The sequence below is a fragment of the Zalophus californianus genome, chromosome 16 (assembly GCF_009762305.2).
Source record: "Zalophus californianus isolate mZalCal1 chromosome 16, mZalCal1.pri.v2, whole genome shotgun sequence".
In the NCBI taxonomy this organism is placed as follows: Eukaryota; Metazoa; Chordata; class Mammalia; order Carnivora; family Otariidae; genus Zalophus; species Zalophus californianus.
This window is the reverse complement of record NC_045610.1, coordinates 45,182,365-45,196,948: the sequence shown is the minus strand read 5'-3', so window position 1 is coordinate 45,196,948 and position 14,584 is coordinate 45,182,365. Positions and strand designations below refer to the sequence as shown.

General features: G+C 38.7%; 1 protein-coding gene across 3 annotated transcripts in view; it reads left to right on the top strand.

Annotated features, from left to right (window-relative positions):
* The window catches only part of NSF (N-ethylmaleimide sensitive factor, vesicle fusing ATPase), a 157,631-nt gene that overhangs the window by 8,583 nt on the left and 134,464 nt on the right, over positions 1 to 14,584 (top strand). Inside the window, exon 1 of one of the 3 annotated variants that reach the window (XM_027625137.2) lies at positions 999 to 1,093. The exons of 1 other annotated variant lie outside the window; for it this stretch is intronic. In XM_027625137.2, coding sequence (XP_027480938.2) covers positions 1,082 to 1,093 — 12 coding nt within the window. In that variant the 5' untranslated portion in view covers positions 999 to 1,081. Of the gene's footprint in view, positions 1 to 998; positions 1,094 to 6,205; positions 6,260 to 14,584 lie in introns of those variants that run through there. One more of the 3 variants, XM_027625135.2, reaches the window with a different exon arrangement.

Sequence of the window (14,584 nt, the reverse complement as noted above, 5' to 3'; positions counted from 1 at the left end):
TCACTTACTGATTTTTATTCTCAATCTTAAACTGCTAAGCATGTCCAGCTCTTCTAATTTTTTCCTTTGCTCATGTTGGAAAAACTAGTTTTTCCTAATCAGCTGTGACAAATGAAAGTTAAAAAATCCTGTTGTTTCTCCTTGTCTTGTGTAAATACGGAGAGAAATATAAGCAATCAGGGTCAGGGGCAATAAAAGCATGGGGGAATCTGCTAAGCAGAATCTCTCTTCTTGCAGGGTGCTGCTGTTGTTATTACTTTTTCTAATTATTATTATCCTCTATTCTGAGACTCCAGTGAGGAAATGGTATAGTAGAAACATCGAGGTAAAAAACGGAACGAATTTTGGGCATATTTCATTCAAATTCCGCCGTGTTGTCTAAACTGAAACAATACTGGGTAATTATACGGTTAAAAACATTACCTTTATAAATAAATACTTAATAATGAAATAAAAAATATAGAAAATAAAGGTATAGCAAGAATCACAATTCACTTTTAAATTTGAAGAAAATACTGAGTTTTCCAGGCTACCTATAAGCAAAATATACATGCCAACGTTGGTAATTTCCAGGAGCTAGGTACAAGCTTGCCTACAGAAAAAAGCCTGAATTCACACAGAACCTGATTTCAGAACCAACTTTGGGCAGGCCAGTTGCCGCGCCGGGTGCTCTTAGGCACATTTTCGCATTTCAGTGAGTCTGGAAGCAGAACGTTAAAAAGGCTGAGAGAGGCCATTACTGGGCAAGCAGCAGCGGGCAAAGAGAAGCAGGGCTAAGGGATTAAAACATCAAAAGCCTTGCTACAAAGTCCGGCGCAACCCGCCAGCTGTGACAAGACTCGCAAAAGAAGCCCTTAAGAGAGTTGCCGGCGGACAGGAACTCTGCAAAAATAGAGTCACAGCACCCGCAGCTCCCGCTCAAAATGGCGCCGCTACCCTCCCCCGCCCCACGGCGGCCGCGCGCGCGGCCTCACGGCGGCTACACGCCTGCGCGAGGGCGGGCGGCGGGCGCGCGCGCGCGGTGGGGGCGGGCTCTACTAAGCGCCCAGCTGCAGCCGCGAAGCCGGACGTGTCTGCGAAGATGGCGGGTCGGGTGAGTGCCGGCCCCGAACCTGCGGCTCGAGGCGGGGGCGCCCGGCTCGTGGGCACCCTGAGGTCCCGACGGCCCCAGGGGAGGGGGGTTGAGTCTGAGCAGATGGAGGGGTTGGAGGGCGGCAAGCCAGAGAAGGGCTTGAGGGTAAGAAGGGGGAGCGGTGGCAGGGGATTAGCTTTCCTCAGAAACTCCATCCCCCTAAGGAAGCTCGAGGGGAGGTGACCCCCTCACTACCATGGGTCTCCTGGGTCTCCTTTAATTCTCCCTTTCCATCCTTTGGGGCTTGTTACCCGCGTCCCCCAAGCCAGTCGCAGGACTGTGGCGGTCCCAGCCCCGTTGGACGGACTCTGGGGGTTTCTCCGCACCCCCTTGCTAGGGCTTATTAGGTGCAGCCGTTGGGATAACTGCGGGGGATCCGTCTGCTGCGTTGGGGGCGAGGGCTGTGGGAAGGATCATTAGGAACCCATCTGAGTGGAAGGTCTTGTGAAAGGAGGAGGAGGTGCAAATGACTTTTAGTGTTAAACCCCAGCCACCCTGGGGGACCTGTCACTGTCGGAACAGGCAGGAATGTCTTCACCTTGGAGTGGGGATGCATTTGGGGTGTCGCGTTTTGTTTTTATGAATGACAGTCGCTTTGAATGCAGCAGGATATGTTATAGTTTCAGGGTTTTAAATTTTACTTCCTCCTTTAGCCTCTTAAGATCGCGGTGTAGTATGGGTTTGGCAAGGGGAGATAGGGCTGGTTCTGTGCTGTACTGCAGTGTGCATTGAGCTAAAAGCTCTCTGAGGGATGGATCCTGCCCAGAGATTACACTGGTCATAAACCTGGGGACATTAACTGCGTCACTAGGGGATAAGGATGTGCTTGACTGATTTATTTATACTGGAATCTTTGAACAAGTTTGCATAGATTTACGCACGCATGCAAATGTCCTATCTAAAAGAAATTGTAAGTCGTGAGATGATGGAGTGAGAAGAGACCTTAAAGGTCATTTAATTTGACCTCTTTCTCTTCCTTTTCCCCATAGCCTCTCCTTTTATTTATGGCTACTCCCTCTACCCATGCTTTAGATTCTCTTTTTTTCCACCCAAGGAATCCCCACTCCTGTGCATTCCCCTGTTCCCTCTCAACATACTTAAGCTTCTCCCACCTTAAGACAAACCCTCCCTCCACCCCCACAGTTGTCTCCTTTCTCTTCCCATTTTTCAGCCAGATATTTTGATAGAGTTGTGTACATTTATCGTGTTTCATTTGCCTACCACCTACTTACCCCTCAGCCCACTGCGGTCTGATTTCTGGCCCTATCAGTCCACTGAAACGTGCTCCTAAACTTATTAACATTTTTCATTCTTTGATTGGATGTCTCCACAGCATTTGACATTGTTGACCATAGCCTCCTTCATGGAAAACACTCTTCCCATGGCTTCTGGGCAGCCTTACTCCTACCTCTCTTTTGCAGACTCACCCTCCTCTCCCCTGTTATTCAATGCAGATATTCCTCAAGGCTCTCTTCTCCATTTTCTCTTTGGGCAATCTCTTCTAAGCCTACAGCTTCAACTACCATCTATATGCCAGTGATTCTCAGTATTTGACTCCCAGTCCAGATCGATCCTTTAGGTTCCAGATCAATATATCAAACTGCCTATTAAAAATCAAGGCACCTCAAACTCTACAGTTTACATCCAAGCCCATGATCTTAGCCCACCTAATTAGTACTTTCCCTGTTTTCTGTTTCAGTGAATGGCATCACCATCCATAGGCTGGAGATCAGTGGGGGGGGGTGGGGAGGTGGTGGTGGTGGTGGTCATGTTCATGGTCATCCTTTATTTTTCTCTCTCACCACATCCTCTGCCCCCCAGTAAAATTCATCACTGAGTTCTGTTCCACCCACCCCCACCCCTTCCCTAAAAGGGTATTATTAGGGCCGAAGAATCTGGCTTGGGCATTACTGCCTTTTTTTTTTTTTTTTTTGAGATTTTATTTATTCATTTGACAGAGAGAGACACAGTGAGAGAGGGAACACAAGCAGGGGGAGTAGAAGAGGGAGAAGCAGGTTTTCTGCAGAGCAGGGAGCCCGATGATCCCAGGACCCTGGGATCACACCTGAGCCGAAGGCCGACGCTTAACTACTGAGCCACCCAGGTGTCCCGGGCATTGCTGCTTTAAACTATACCCAAATAACCCACTGGACTACTGGTCATGTGGGTTCTGTCATTTTAATATCCTAAAAATCTCTTCAGTCTCTCCGCCTCTCTGCATCCTCGTTTCCACCTCATTTCCCCAAACTACCATCATTTGTGGTTTGGACTACTTCAGGAAGCTCACTAGAGGTCTCTTTACAGCGTTTTCCACATTGCTTGTTTCCTCCCCTGCCTGTTGCTACTTAAACCCCTACCTCAATAGCATCAGGTTACTTTTGGGAGATCAATCCAAACTGGGCCTTTAAGGCCCTTTGTGGTTCTACTCCTGCTTTTCTCTCCTCACTGCCTTACTCTCTCTGCTCAGGTTATATAAACCATTCAGTTTCTTGAACTTTAGTAGTTTCTCTTACCACAAGGTCTTTGCATGTACTGTTTCCTTTCTTTGTGATGTTCTGTTCCCAACCATTTACCTCCTACTCATAGATCACTCATCTACTCAAGGGAAGCCTGTTCTGATCCCACACAAGTCATGATCCTTTGTTATATGCTCTTGAAGAACTAACTGTATTCCTTTCTTTAGAGATTTATCTGTTTGTCATTTTAAATTTATTGGTGTGGTTATTTGCCTTTACCATTTATCTTCCACTTTGAAAGAAGAGACCATGTTAGTTTTTTATTCATTATCATCACCTGTGCTTTGCACACTGCCTTGGACCTAGGTGCTCAATACATTTTTGTTTAAAATGAAACTAATCTAATCTCTGCTTGAATACTCTAGCAGTAGAGGGTGCATCACCACTAAAGCTAGCCCATTTTAGTGTCATGTTAGAAAGGTCTTTTTTATATGGAGTTCCATATAATTTTTAGCTGTTTAGAGCTACATAGAACTAAACATAATCCCTTTCCCATATGATAGTTCCTCATATATTTGTTTTTTTTTTTTTTTTTAGTTCCTCATATATTTGAAGACAGGTTACACATTCGCTCAGATTTTCTCTTTTGCAAGTTAAACATCCCCAATTCCTCAAATATTCTGTATTCCAAACCCTTCATCACTTAGGTTACCTTCCTTTGGAAACGCTGTTTTGCCAGTGTTTCCTCTAAAATGTTCCCCAAGTGGAACACAGTGATTAGTGAAGAATATGCTGAACTCTTATTCTCTTGAGCTAGACACTACCATTATTAATACAGGGTGTTTGCTTTTTTTCTGCAGTAAATCACACTCTTGGCTCATAATGAGCTTGCAGTCAATTAAAACTCTCATATTCTTTTAAAATTGGCTCCCCCATGCCATTCTATGTATTGTGCAATTGTTTTATTGAACCTAAGTATAAAACCTTACATTTATCCCCTTTACAATTTTTTTTTTTTTTTTTTTTTTAAGGTCAGGGCCTGTTTACTACTTGTTCAGGGTCTTGATTCTCCATTCTTTCATGTTATGCAACATAGTAGCTCTGTCTGCCAATTTTGTTTTCACCTGTAGGTTTAAAATCATGACTTCTGTGTCTACATTCAAGTCATTGATAAAAAGAAGAATAAGATAGGTCGGAAATAGCCCTTGAACATGCTGTTAGAGACCTTCCTCTAGACTGATACACATCACTATACTTTGGGTACCATTACTTAAATACAAACATATTTCATTTAACCCTGACAAAACCACCCTGCAAGCTAGGCAGTATTAATATTGTTTTTCTCAGAGATTGGGGCTCGTTAATTTGCCGGGTTCACAACTAACAAGAAGCAGGGTCAGAATATGAATTCAGCTCAGTTTGCTACAATTACCTCCTTCACCAACTTAGTTGCAAGGGTCTAGAGAAGAGTAGATTTACCTTATCTAGAACTTTTGGAGGTTGCTGCCAAAGTTTAATTTTCAAAAACTACCTTCTGTCTTTTGGAAAATCTGAACACCTTTGCCCATCCCTGATTGTCTTATTTCTTCCGATAACCATAATTTCCTAGTAACTACTTATTGTTGTTTAACAAATAGAGTTAGCCTTGTTGTGATGCTTTTAAAATGAGTTCTGAATTTCCTTTTTGTGGGAGAAAAGCTATTTTGAATTATTACTGCTTTTGGTTAGTTTAATTTTGGCATTCTGATATCTTGTAAATGGTATTTATATTCACTATGTAATTGAAGGGTTTTTTATTTCACTGTATCATTATATCACATGTATCACTGGTAGCATTAGTAACCTGTCTGTATGTCCTTTGCTTTTTCTGGGCAAAAGATAGCATCATGTTTAGTTCATCTGGGAAATTGGCTGAAGAATAAAATGTGTGATATTATTCAGTAAATAGCATGTAGGTCATCAGAACTTGATTAATCCCTAAAATATCCTGAAACTCCTAATCTGAAAAGCAAAGAACCTGAAAGAAAATAATTTTTGTCATTATCTTCTTTAGTGTATCTACTATATGAGAAAAAAAATATGGAATTGTAAGTTGGATACGTTTTATAATAAATGATGAATCGATTTAAACGTACTTGATTCCCTTTGGCCTTTCCAAAGATTGAATTAAAGTGTTCTTGGCTGTCTTAAATTTTTGCTGGTAATAAAGCAGATTCTATAGTTCTAATTCTTATTACTTATACTTAATACAGACTCTTATTTATAAATGAACTCCCCATGCAGATGGCTCCCACTGCCCCAGGCCTCCACACTGTCTACCAGAACTCTTATGCTACAGCTTCTCTGGAATCACAGAATCAGTAGAGGAAAGAAAGAATCTGAAATACAGCCTTAAATGTTTAGGAGAGCTGACTCTAAGTATAGAGGCTCCTTAGTAAAGCTGCTCTATTTGGAATTGCTTTCTTGGCCCCTACTACCACCACCACCACCTGGTTACTGAAAAGAAAAGAAAGGCTTTCCACATTGCCTGAACTTTTTTGTACTCTGTCTTTTTAAAATTGCCAGAAATTTCACTTGCTGGGGACTCAGCAGTGCCTTTCTGAAAATACACACAGAAATACCAGTAAAGCCAATGGATCACTTTCTTCATAAGTTCTTACACCTCCTTGAGGTAATCTGTTGTGAAGGAATGGGGTAAGATGATGTTAAATAGGAATCTAAGCAAGAGAACTCTCTTAGGAGTTGAATGAGGTAAAGAAAGATGTTAGATGATCCTAGAGTCCTGGGATCGAGCCCCGCATTGGGCTTCCTACTCAGCAGGGAGTCTGCTTCTCTTTCTCTCTATCTCTCTCTCTCTCTCCCCCCCTCCCTCCCTCTGCCCCTCCCCACCACTCATTCTCTCTCTCTCTCTCACATAAATAAAATGTTAAAAAAATTTAAAAAAGGTAAAATTTACCTCATCTCATGTTTTGATGACGCAGGCTAGTATATTTAGTATCAGGTAGTATATTGATGAACTTGTAGCCTAGTCTAGAAACTTAGAAGTTTATGTATGTATGTATGTGTTTTTAAAGATTTTGTTTATTTTAGAGAGAGCGTGAGTGGGGAGGGACAGAGAGGGAGGGAGAAGGAGAGGGAGAGAGAGAATCTGAAGCAGACTCCTGCTTAGCACGGAGCCCAACGTGGGGCTCTGTCCTACGACCCCGAGATCATGACCTGAGCTGAAACCAAGCGTCTCAAATGCCTGAGGCACCCATGCGCCCCAAGAAACCTAGCCATTTATAACATTTTGTGGGTGTATGACATCTTTACCAAATAATCATTCTTCAGGTAGTTTTGGAACAAGTTCTGAATTGGGGATCCTTATGTGCAATACCACGAGTCCAAACAATACAGAATGTTTTGTAGTCTTGTTTCATAAAGTCAGAGTTCTGCTATCCAAAGCATACCAACTTTCTGCAATCTTTTATGCAGTAGTCATTGTTTGTGCATGTTACTTTAGTGGAGATTTTTAAAAAGTGTCTTCAAATGCAATATGTTTTAGAAACTAAAGTTGAACTCTTTATAGTACTATTAAATAGCTTCTTTTTGAAACAAAAGGAACTTAGGCTTAAAATGGATGTATTTTTTCAAGTATTTAAGACAAGGTGCAAAGGAATAAGGTGAAAGTATACTATTGGGGACGCCTGGGTAGCTCATTCAGCTAAGTGTCTGCCTTTGGCTTGGGTCATGATCCCAGGGTCTTGGGATCGAGTTCCACATGAGTCTTCTTGCTCAGTAGGGAGCCTGCTTCTCCTTCTGCCTGCTGCCCCCCCTGCTTGTGCTCTCTCTCTGACAAATAAATAAAGTCTTGGGGGGAAAAAAAGAAAGTATATTATTGTACTGTTGAAAATTCTTGAATTGGCAGAACAGTGAACCCTTGGAAACACCTGCATTAGCAATATACTAGACACTTGCTATAGTGCAGTTCTTAAGGGTCCATACTCTGGGTATGGTATCTTAGGTAAGAATCTCTTAAGGAGATTCTCTCTCACAATTCAGTATTAATACCCCTGAATGGGCTCTGAGGCCTACGTTATGTTGTCTTCAGTTTCCTAGTGATTTAATCTCATAATTTCCAACTTATTTTTTATGATGGAAACTATTCCTTGCTTGACTCTAAGTATTTCTAGAAGCTCTATGCATTTAAACAAGTATAATTTATACATACTTTAAGAGATTTCAAGCATAGGGCACCTGGCTAGCTCACTCAGATGAGCATGCAACTTTTGATCTTGGGGTTGTGAGTTGGAGTCTCACGTTGAGTATAGAGATTACTTAAAAAAAAATCTTAAAAAAGATTTCAAGCATGTTGAAAAGTACAGCAAATAGCATAAAATATATCCATATGCTCACCACCCAGATTTAAATGTTAACATATTGTGATATTTGTTTCAGAACTTTAATTTTTAGAAATAAAACTTTACAGACCCAATTGAATCTCTTTTGTCTCTCCTTTTGATTTCACTAACCTTTCCTAGAAATAACCACTATTCTAAAGTTGATATAGATCCTTTCTGTTCACATTTACCTATGTTTGTGCCCATAAGTAATATATTGTTTTGTGTTTTAAAAATATATATAATGATGTCATACTGGTATTTCTGTCTGCAAACTGCAGTTTTTTAAATTTAAAATGACATTTGGAATTTAGTCACGTTGATATATCGAGAGCCAGTTAATTCTGTTTACTGTGTAGTATCCTATTTTGTGACTATACCACAATTATCTGTGTTCTTATCTGAGGATAATTTAAATGGCTTCCAGTTTTATTTTTTATGGAGTACACATTCCTCTATATGTCTTCTTATATACACATGTAAGAGTTTGTTTAGGATATGTCTATATACATGTCTTAGACATGTATGCTATGTAGAATTGCTACATAGAATTGCTGGGTGCTAAGTTACCCTTTGTCTTTACCTAGTTATACCAGTTTGCACTCTTGCTAGCATTATATGAGTGTGTGTTACTCATGTCCTTTCTAGCACTTAACATTGCAGACAGTTTTTACAATATGATAGGTGTAAACAATCTTATTGTTTAAATTTGCATTTTTGGGGCACCTGGGTGGTTCAGGTGGCTAAGTGTCTGCCTTTGGCTCAGATCATGATCTCAGGGCCATGGAATCCACCCCCCCCCCATTGGGCTCCTGGCTCAGCGGGGAGCCTGCTTCTCCCTCTCCCTCTGCCCCTCCCCTGCCTTGTGCTTTCTCTCTAATAAATGAATAAATAAGTAAATAAAATCTTTAGAAAAAATAAATTTGCATTTTCTTCCTATTACTAGTGAGATGAGCAATTTTCATATTGGTCATTGGGCTATCCTCTTCTCTGAATCACCTTTGTATAAACTTTGCCTCTTTTTACCTTTTAGCTGTTAGTATTTTTTTAAAAAAATTGATTTGTAGAGGGGCGACTGCATGGCTCAGTCGTTAAGCGTCTGCCTTAGGCTCAGGTCATGATCCCAGGGTCCTGGGATCCAGCCCCACATCAGGCTCCTTGCTTGGCCAGAAACCTGCTTCTCCCTCTCCGACTCCCCTTCCTTGTGTTTCTTCTCTCGCTGTGTCTCTCTCTGTCAAATAAATAAAATCTTTAAAAAGAATTGATTTGTAGAGTTTTCCTTTTGGGGGGAGTAAGGTATGCTTTGGAATCTAATTCTTATTTAGTTGTAAATAGCTTCTTCCAGACAGTGGTGATCTTTTCATATTTATAGAGTTTTTGATTTAAATTTTATTATAGCTATGATTACCCATTTTTTACCTTTGTGATTACTGTGTTTGTGTGCTTTAAGAGAAATCTTGTTTTTAAAGGTTTATTTATTTTAGAGAGGGAGAGAGAGCAGGGGAGGGGCAGAGGGAGAGGGAGAGAGAGAATCCTGAAGCTGACTTCCCATTAAGCATAGAGCCTCACTCAGGGCTCAATCCCAGGACCCTGAGATCATGACCCGAGCCACAACCAAGAGTTAGCTGCCCAACTGACTGAGCCACCCAGGTGCCCTAAAAGAAATCTTTCCCTACCTTCAAGTCAAAAAGATTTTCATCTTAAAGGTTTAAAATTTTGGTTTTTATAATTTGGTGTTTAATTCATCTGGAATTTATTTTTGTGTTTGGTGTGAATTGGGAAGCTAATTTTATCTTTTCCATATGTATAGCCAGTTGTCCCAATATCATTTATTGAATCCTTTTTTCCACTGATTTTTAATGCTATCTCTGTTTTATAACCACCGTAAGTCTGGACTATTGTGGTTCATATTCTGTTTGCCTATATGTACACCAATGCCACTGTTTTAATTAAAATAGCTTTAATATTAAATGTATATCATGTTATATGTTTTATAATTTATTATTTGATGTTATATATATTGTATGATAGCTTTAAAATTATTCTTGCTATATGTTTAAATTATTCTTGTCCCTTCATTTTTCTTTATTTGGCATTTCCATATGAAAGTAATCATTCCTCTCTTAAAAAAATATCTTTATCTTTAAATTTAAATTTATCTTTATTGGGGTCCTGGCTGGCTTAGTCAGTAGAGCATGCGACTCAATCTCAGGGTCATGAGTTCAAGCACCATGTTGAGTGTAGAGATTACTTAAAAATAAAAAATCTTTAGGAAAAATTATCTTTATTGCTACTGATTTTGACCTACATTTTTTCTTTGTTTTACAAGAGCAGATAAAAGATAATTTCAATAAAATTCAGCTGAATTACTCTATAAAGCTGATTTTCTTTTCCTTTTTTTGATGTTAAGCCAAAAAATACTAATAATTTATCACAACTTTGTGCTCTATAGATTTGAAACCAAATGAATTAGCATCAGCTGTTTGTGAGTAATGCAGGGTATTTTGGTTCTTTGCTAAATTCAGAATGAAGTGCTAAAGTTCTCACGTGTTCTGCACTAGCCATATAGATATTTGATAATGGAGAAAATGGGAAAATTATTAAAGTAAGAAATAAGTTGTCATTTTTGAAATCCAACATTCACTTATTTTTAAAATCCCTAAATAATAAAAGAATATTTTAGGGTTTTGCTGGTGGATTTTTAAATACTGTAAAGTGTTTTTAGTGTTATCTGCATATGAACACTTTCTTACTTGATTGACAAGCAATGAAAATAGCAATTATCGATAATTCTGGGTCTTCCAAAGAACATCAATGTGGGGGAATTAAAAAAATTTAGTTATCCTAGTTGCTTGTCTCCTAGAGAATAATATTGACAACATTTTGTGAGATGATAGAAGACGTGGTTCTCACTGTTTGGAACAGAGCCTGGTGTGGAGGTATTACACAGTGAATGATTGTTGAGTGAATGGATGAACATTTATTTCTAAATACCTTAATAAATTATCATTTTGGACATGTAGTTTGAATTTTAATGTTACATTCTCTGCCCAGCTATTGAATACTATACTGATGTTTATTCTGTTGTTCAGATTATTAATAACGTGGCATAGATCTAACTTTAAACAGCTGCTGGATTTCATGCTAGTCTTTTTTCTCCATGTGCCAATACTGAGTCTGATTATTGTTTTTTATATATAAAGCCTCCCAATCAATTTACTACTTATCAAGCATCAAAATAAACTTACTTGTATTTATCAAATTAAATGATGAAATGGCCTAAGGGCATTATTGAATCCGCTTTCCTACCTTTCTGTTGTAAAAAGAAAGGAACCTATAGGTATTTCTGTTTTTATGAAGTTTATTTCTCCTTACTTAATACAGTGATTCTCAAAGTGGAATCTGCAGACCAGCTAATCAGTATCACCTGAGAATTTGCTAGAAATGCAAATTCTCAGGCCCTACCCCAGGCCGATTAAATTAGAAACTCTGGTGGTGGGGCCTTGCAATCTCCTTTAACACATTCTCCAAGTGATTCTGATGTATGCAAGTTAAGAAGCTTTGACTTGGTATATTGTGCTTTCCAATTTAGTTCCTTAACAAATTGCTGAGGATATTTTTCCCATTTTTCTTTCCAAATGTATATTCAACCTTGTTATTTCGAGATTTCAGGATTATTGTCTTTTCTTCCCTTTAATACCTTGAACTGTATCCAATTTTCAAACATTAAGGAAAGCATAGTTATTTCCTGCAATACAGTGAATTTGGTATTCTAAGTGATCTTCCTATAGAAACAATTTAAACTGCTAGGTAGCATAGTAACTGTAGTTAAAAATGATAAATTGTATACTTGAAATTTGCTGAGAGTAGATCTAAAGTGTTCTTACCACACACAGAGAAAATGGTAGCAATGTGAGGTGCTGGATATGTTAATTAGCTTGATTGTGGTTATCATTACACAAAGTATACTTATATCAAAACACCACATTGTACATGTTAGGCAAAATTCCCTAAAGCTGAACATGTATGTGTATGCCATGACCCAACAATTCTGCTGGAGGCTGTGTGTTGGGGGGGTGTATATCCAATAGACATGCATACATATATTATTCAAAAAACATGTACAAACATGCTAATAGCAGCAGTATTCATAATTAAAAACTGGAGACAACTCATGGATAAATAATGGTGGCATATTCATATAGTTATATGCTATAAAAAGCAACGAAAATGAATAAACTAGTGCTGCAGGCAACAGTATGGATGAGTTTCACAGTCATAACATTGGGGGATAGAAGTTAGACGCAAAATTATACATGCTGTTTATATAAAGTTTCAAAAATAGGCAAAACTGTGATTATTTCTGGTGATAGAAACAAGATAATGGTTATCTGTAGTTGGGGGTGAAGGGCTAGTTAACTAGAGGGGGAAGTATGGGAGGCGGCTGGTAGTGTTCTCTTTCTTGAACTCAGTGTGTTCAGTTTTTAGAAATTCATTGAGCCAAACACTTTAACATATGTACTTTTCTGTAGGTATGTTTTTCTTCAATAAAAGTTTATTTAAAGAAATGGTAGTTCTTTTTCTTAAACTGAGGTGAGGCTCTAGGCCTTCTATTTTTGTTCTGATTACTTCTCCAAAGATTCTTCTCTTCCTCTTCACCCTTCAAAAGAACATAGGTGCTAAACTTTCATCAGGATGTTGGGAATTAAAAAGAGAGGTTCACAAACAATTGTTTTCGTTTCTTTAACATTTAGAGATAACTTTTTAGAGTGAGAGCACGAAGTTACTGAATAAGGATATCTTAAACTAAATGGTATTTTACAGTTTTGAAAACACCTTCACAGATCTTTTCTTGTTAGATTCTTAGAGCAACCTTGAGTTGGCACTCTGTAAATTCAGTTCAACAAGCAAAATTCAACAAAATCCACAGCTAACATTATACTTACTGGTGAAAACTGAAAGCTTTCCCTTTTAGCATCAGGAACAAGATAAGGATGCCTGCTCTTGCTACTTATATTCAGTGCGACATTGGAGGTTCTAGGTAGGCAGTTAAGTAAGATAAAAAAAAAAGTTTGGAAAGAAATAAAATTCAATTTGCAAATGCCATGAGCTTATATATAGAAAACCCTAAAAAATTTACAAAAAATGAATCTAGCAAAGTTGCAGGATACAAGAGCATTACACAAAAATCAGTTGCATTTCTATAACCTAGCAATGAACAATCTGAACATGAAATTGAGAAAACAATTCCATTTACAATAACATCAAAAAGAATAAAATACTTCTGAATAAGTTCAAAGAAGTACAAGACTTGTATACTAAAAACTACAAAACATGTTGAAAGAAAGATCTAAGTAAATGGGAAGACATCTTGTGTTCATGGATTGGAAGACTTAATATTATTAATATTGCAATACTCCCCAAATTGATCTCTAAATTCAGTGTGATCCCTATCAAAATTCCAACTGCCTTTTTTCCAGAAATGGATAAGCTGCTCCTAAAATTCATATGGAGTTGCAAAGCCATTGAATCCACAACAATTGGAAAAAGTAGTACAAAGTTGAAGGACACACACCTGATTTCAAAACTTACTACAAAGTTACAATAATCGAGATGATGTGATGGTGGTGTAAGGATAGTCTTATAAACCAGTGCAATAGAATTGAAAGTCCAGAAGTAAACACATACATTCATGGTCAGTTGATTTTTAACAAGCATGCCAAGACCATTCAATGGGGAAAGAATAGTCTTTTTAGCAAATGATGCTGGGACAGCTGGATATCTTCATGCAAAAGAATGAATGTGGACCCCTCCTTCACACCACATACAAGAAATTAACTCAGAATGGATCAAAGATCTAAATCTATAAAATTCTTAGGAGGAAACATTGGTAAAAATCTGCACGACTTTGGGTTAAACAGTGATTTTCTTTTAGATATGAGAAAAGCACAAAAAAATAGATAAGTTGGACTTCATCAAAATTTAAAACTTTTATGCATCAAAGACCACTATCAATAAAGTGAAAAGACAACCCACAGAATGGGAGAGAATATTTGCAAATCATATATCTGATAAGGGTCTAGTATCCAGAATATATAAAGAACTCTTGCAACTCAACATTAAAAGACAACTCAATTTAAAAACAAGCAATGGATGGGCGCCTGGGTGGCTCAGATGGTTAAGCGTCTGCCTTCGGCTCAGGTCATGATCCCGGAGTCCTGGGATCGAGTCCCGCATCGAGCTCCCTGCTCCTTGGGAGCCTGCTTCTCCCTCTGCCTCTCTCTCGCTCTCTCTCTCTGTGTCTCTCACGAATAAATAAATAAAATCTTTAAAAAAAAAAAAAAGCAATGGAAAAATAAAAATCGGCAAAGGATTTGAATAGACATCTCTCCTAACCAGATGTGCGAATGACCAGTTAAGCATGTGAAGAGATGCTCAACATCATAGTCATTAGGGAAATGCCAATTAAAACCACAATGAGGGGCGCCTGGGTGGCTCAGTCGATTTAAGTGTCTGACTCTTCATCTCAGCTCAGTTGTTGATCTCAGGGTGGTGAGTTCAAGCCCTGCATTAGGCTCCACCCCCAGCATTAAGAAAAATAAACCACAATGAGGTAC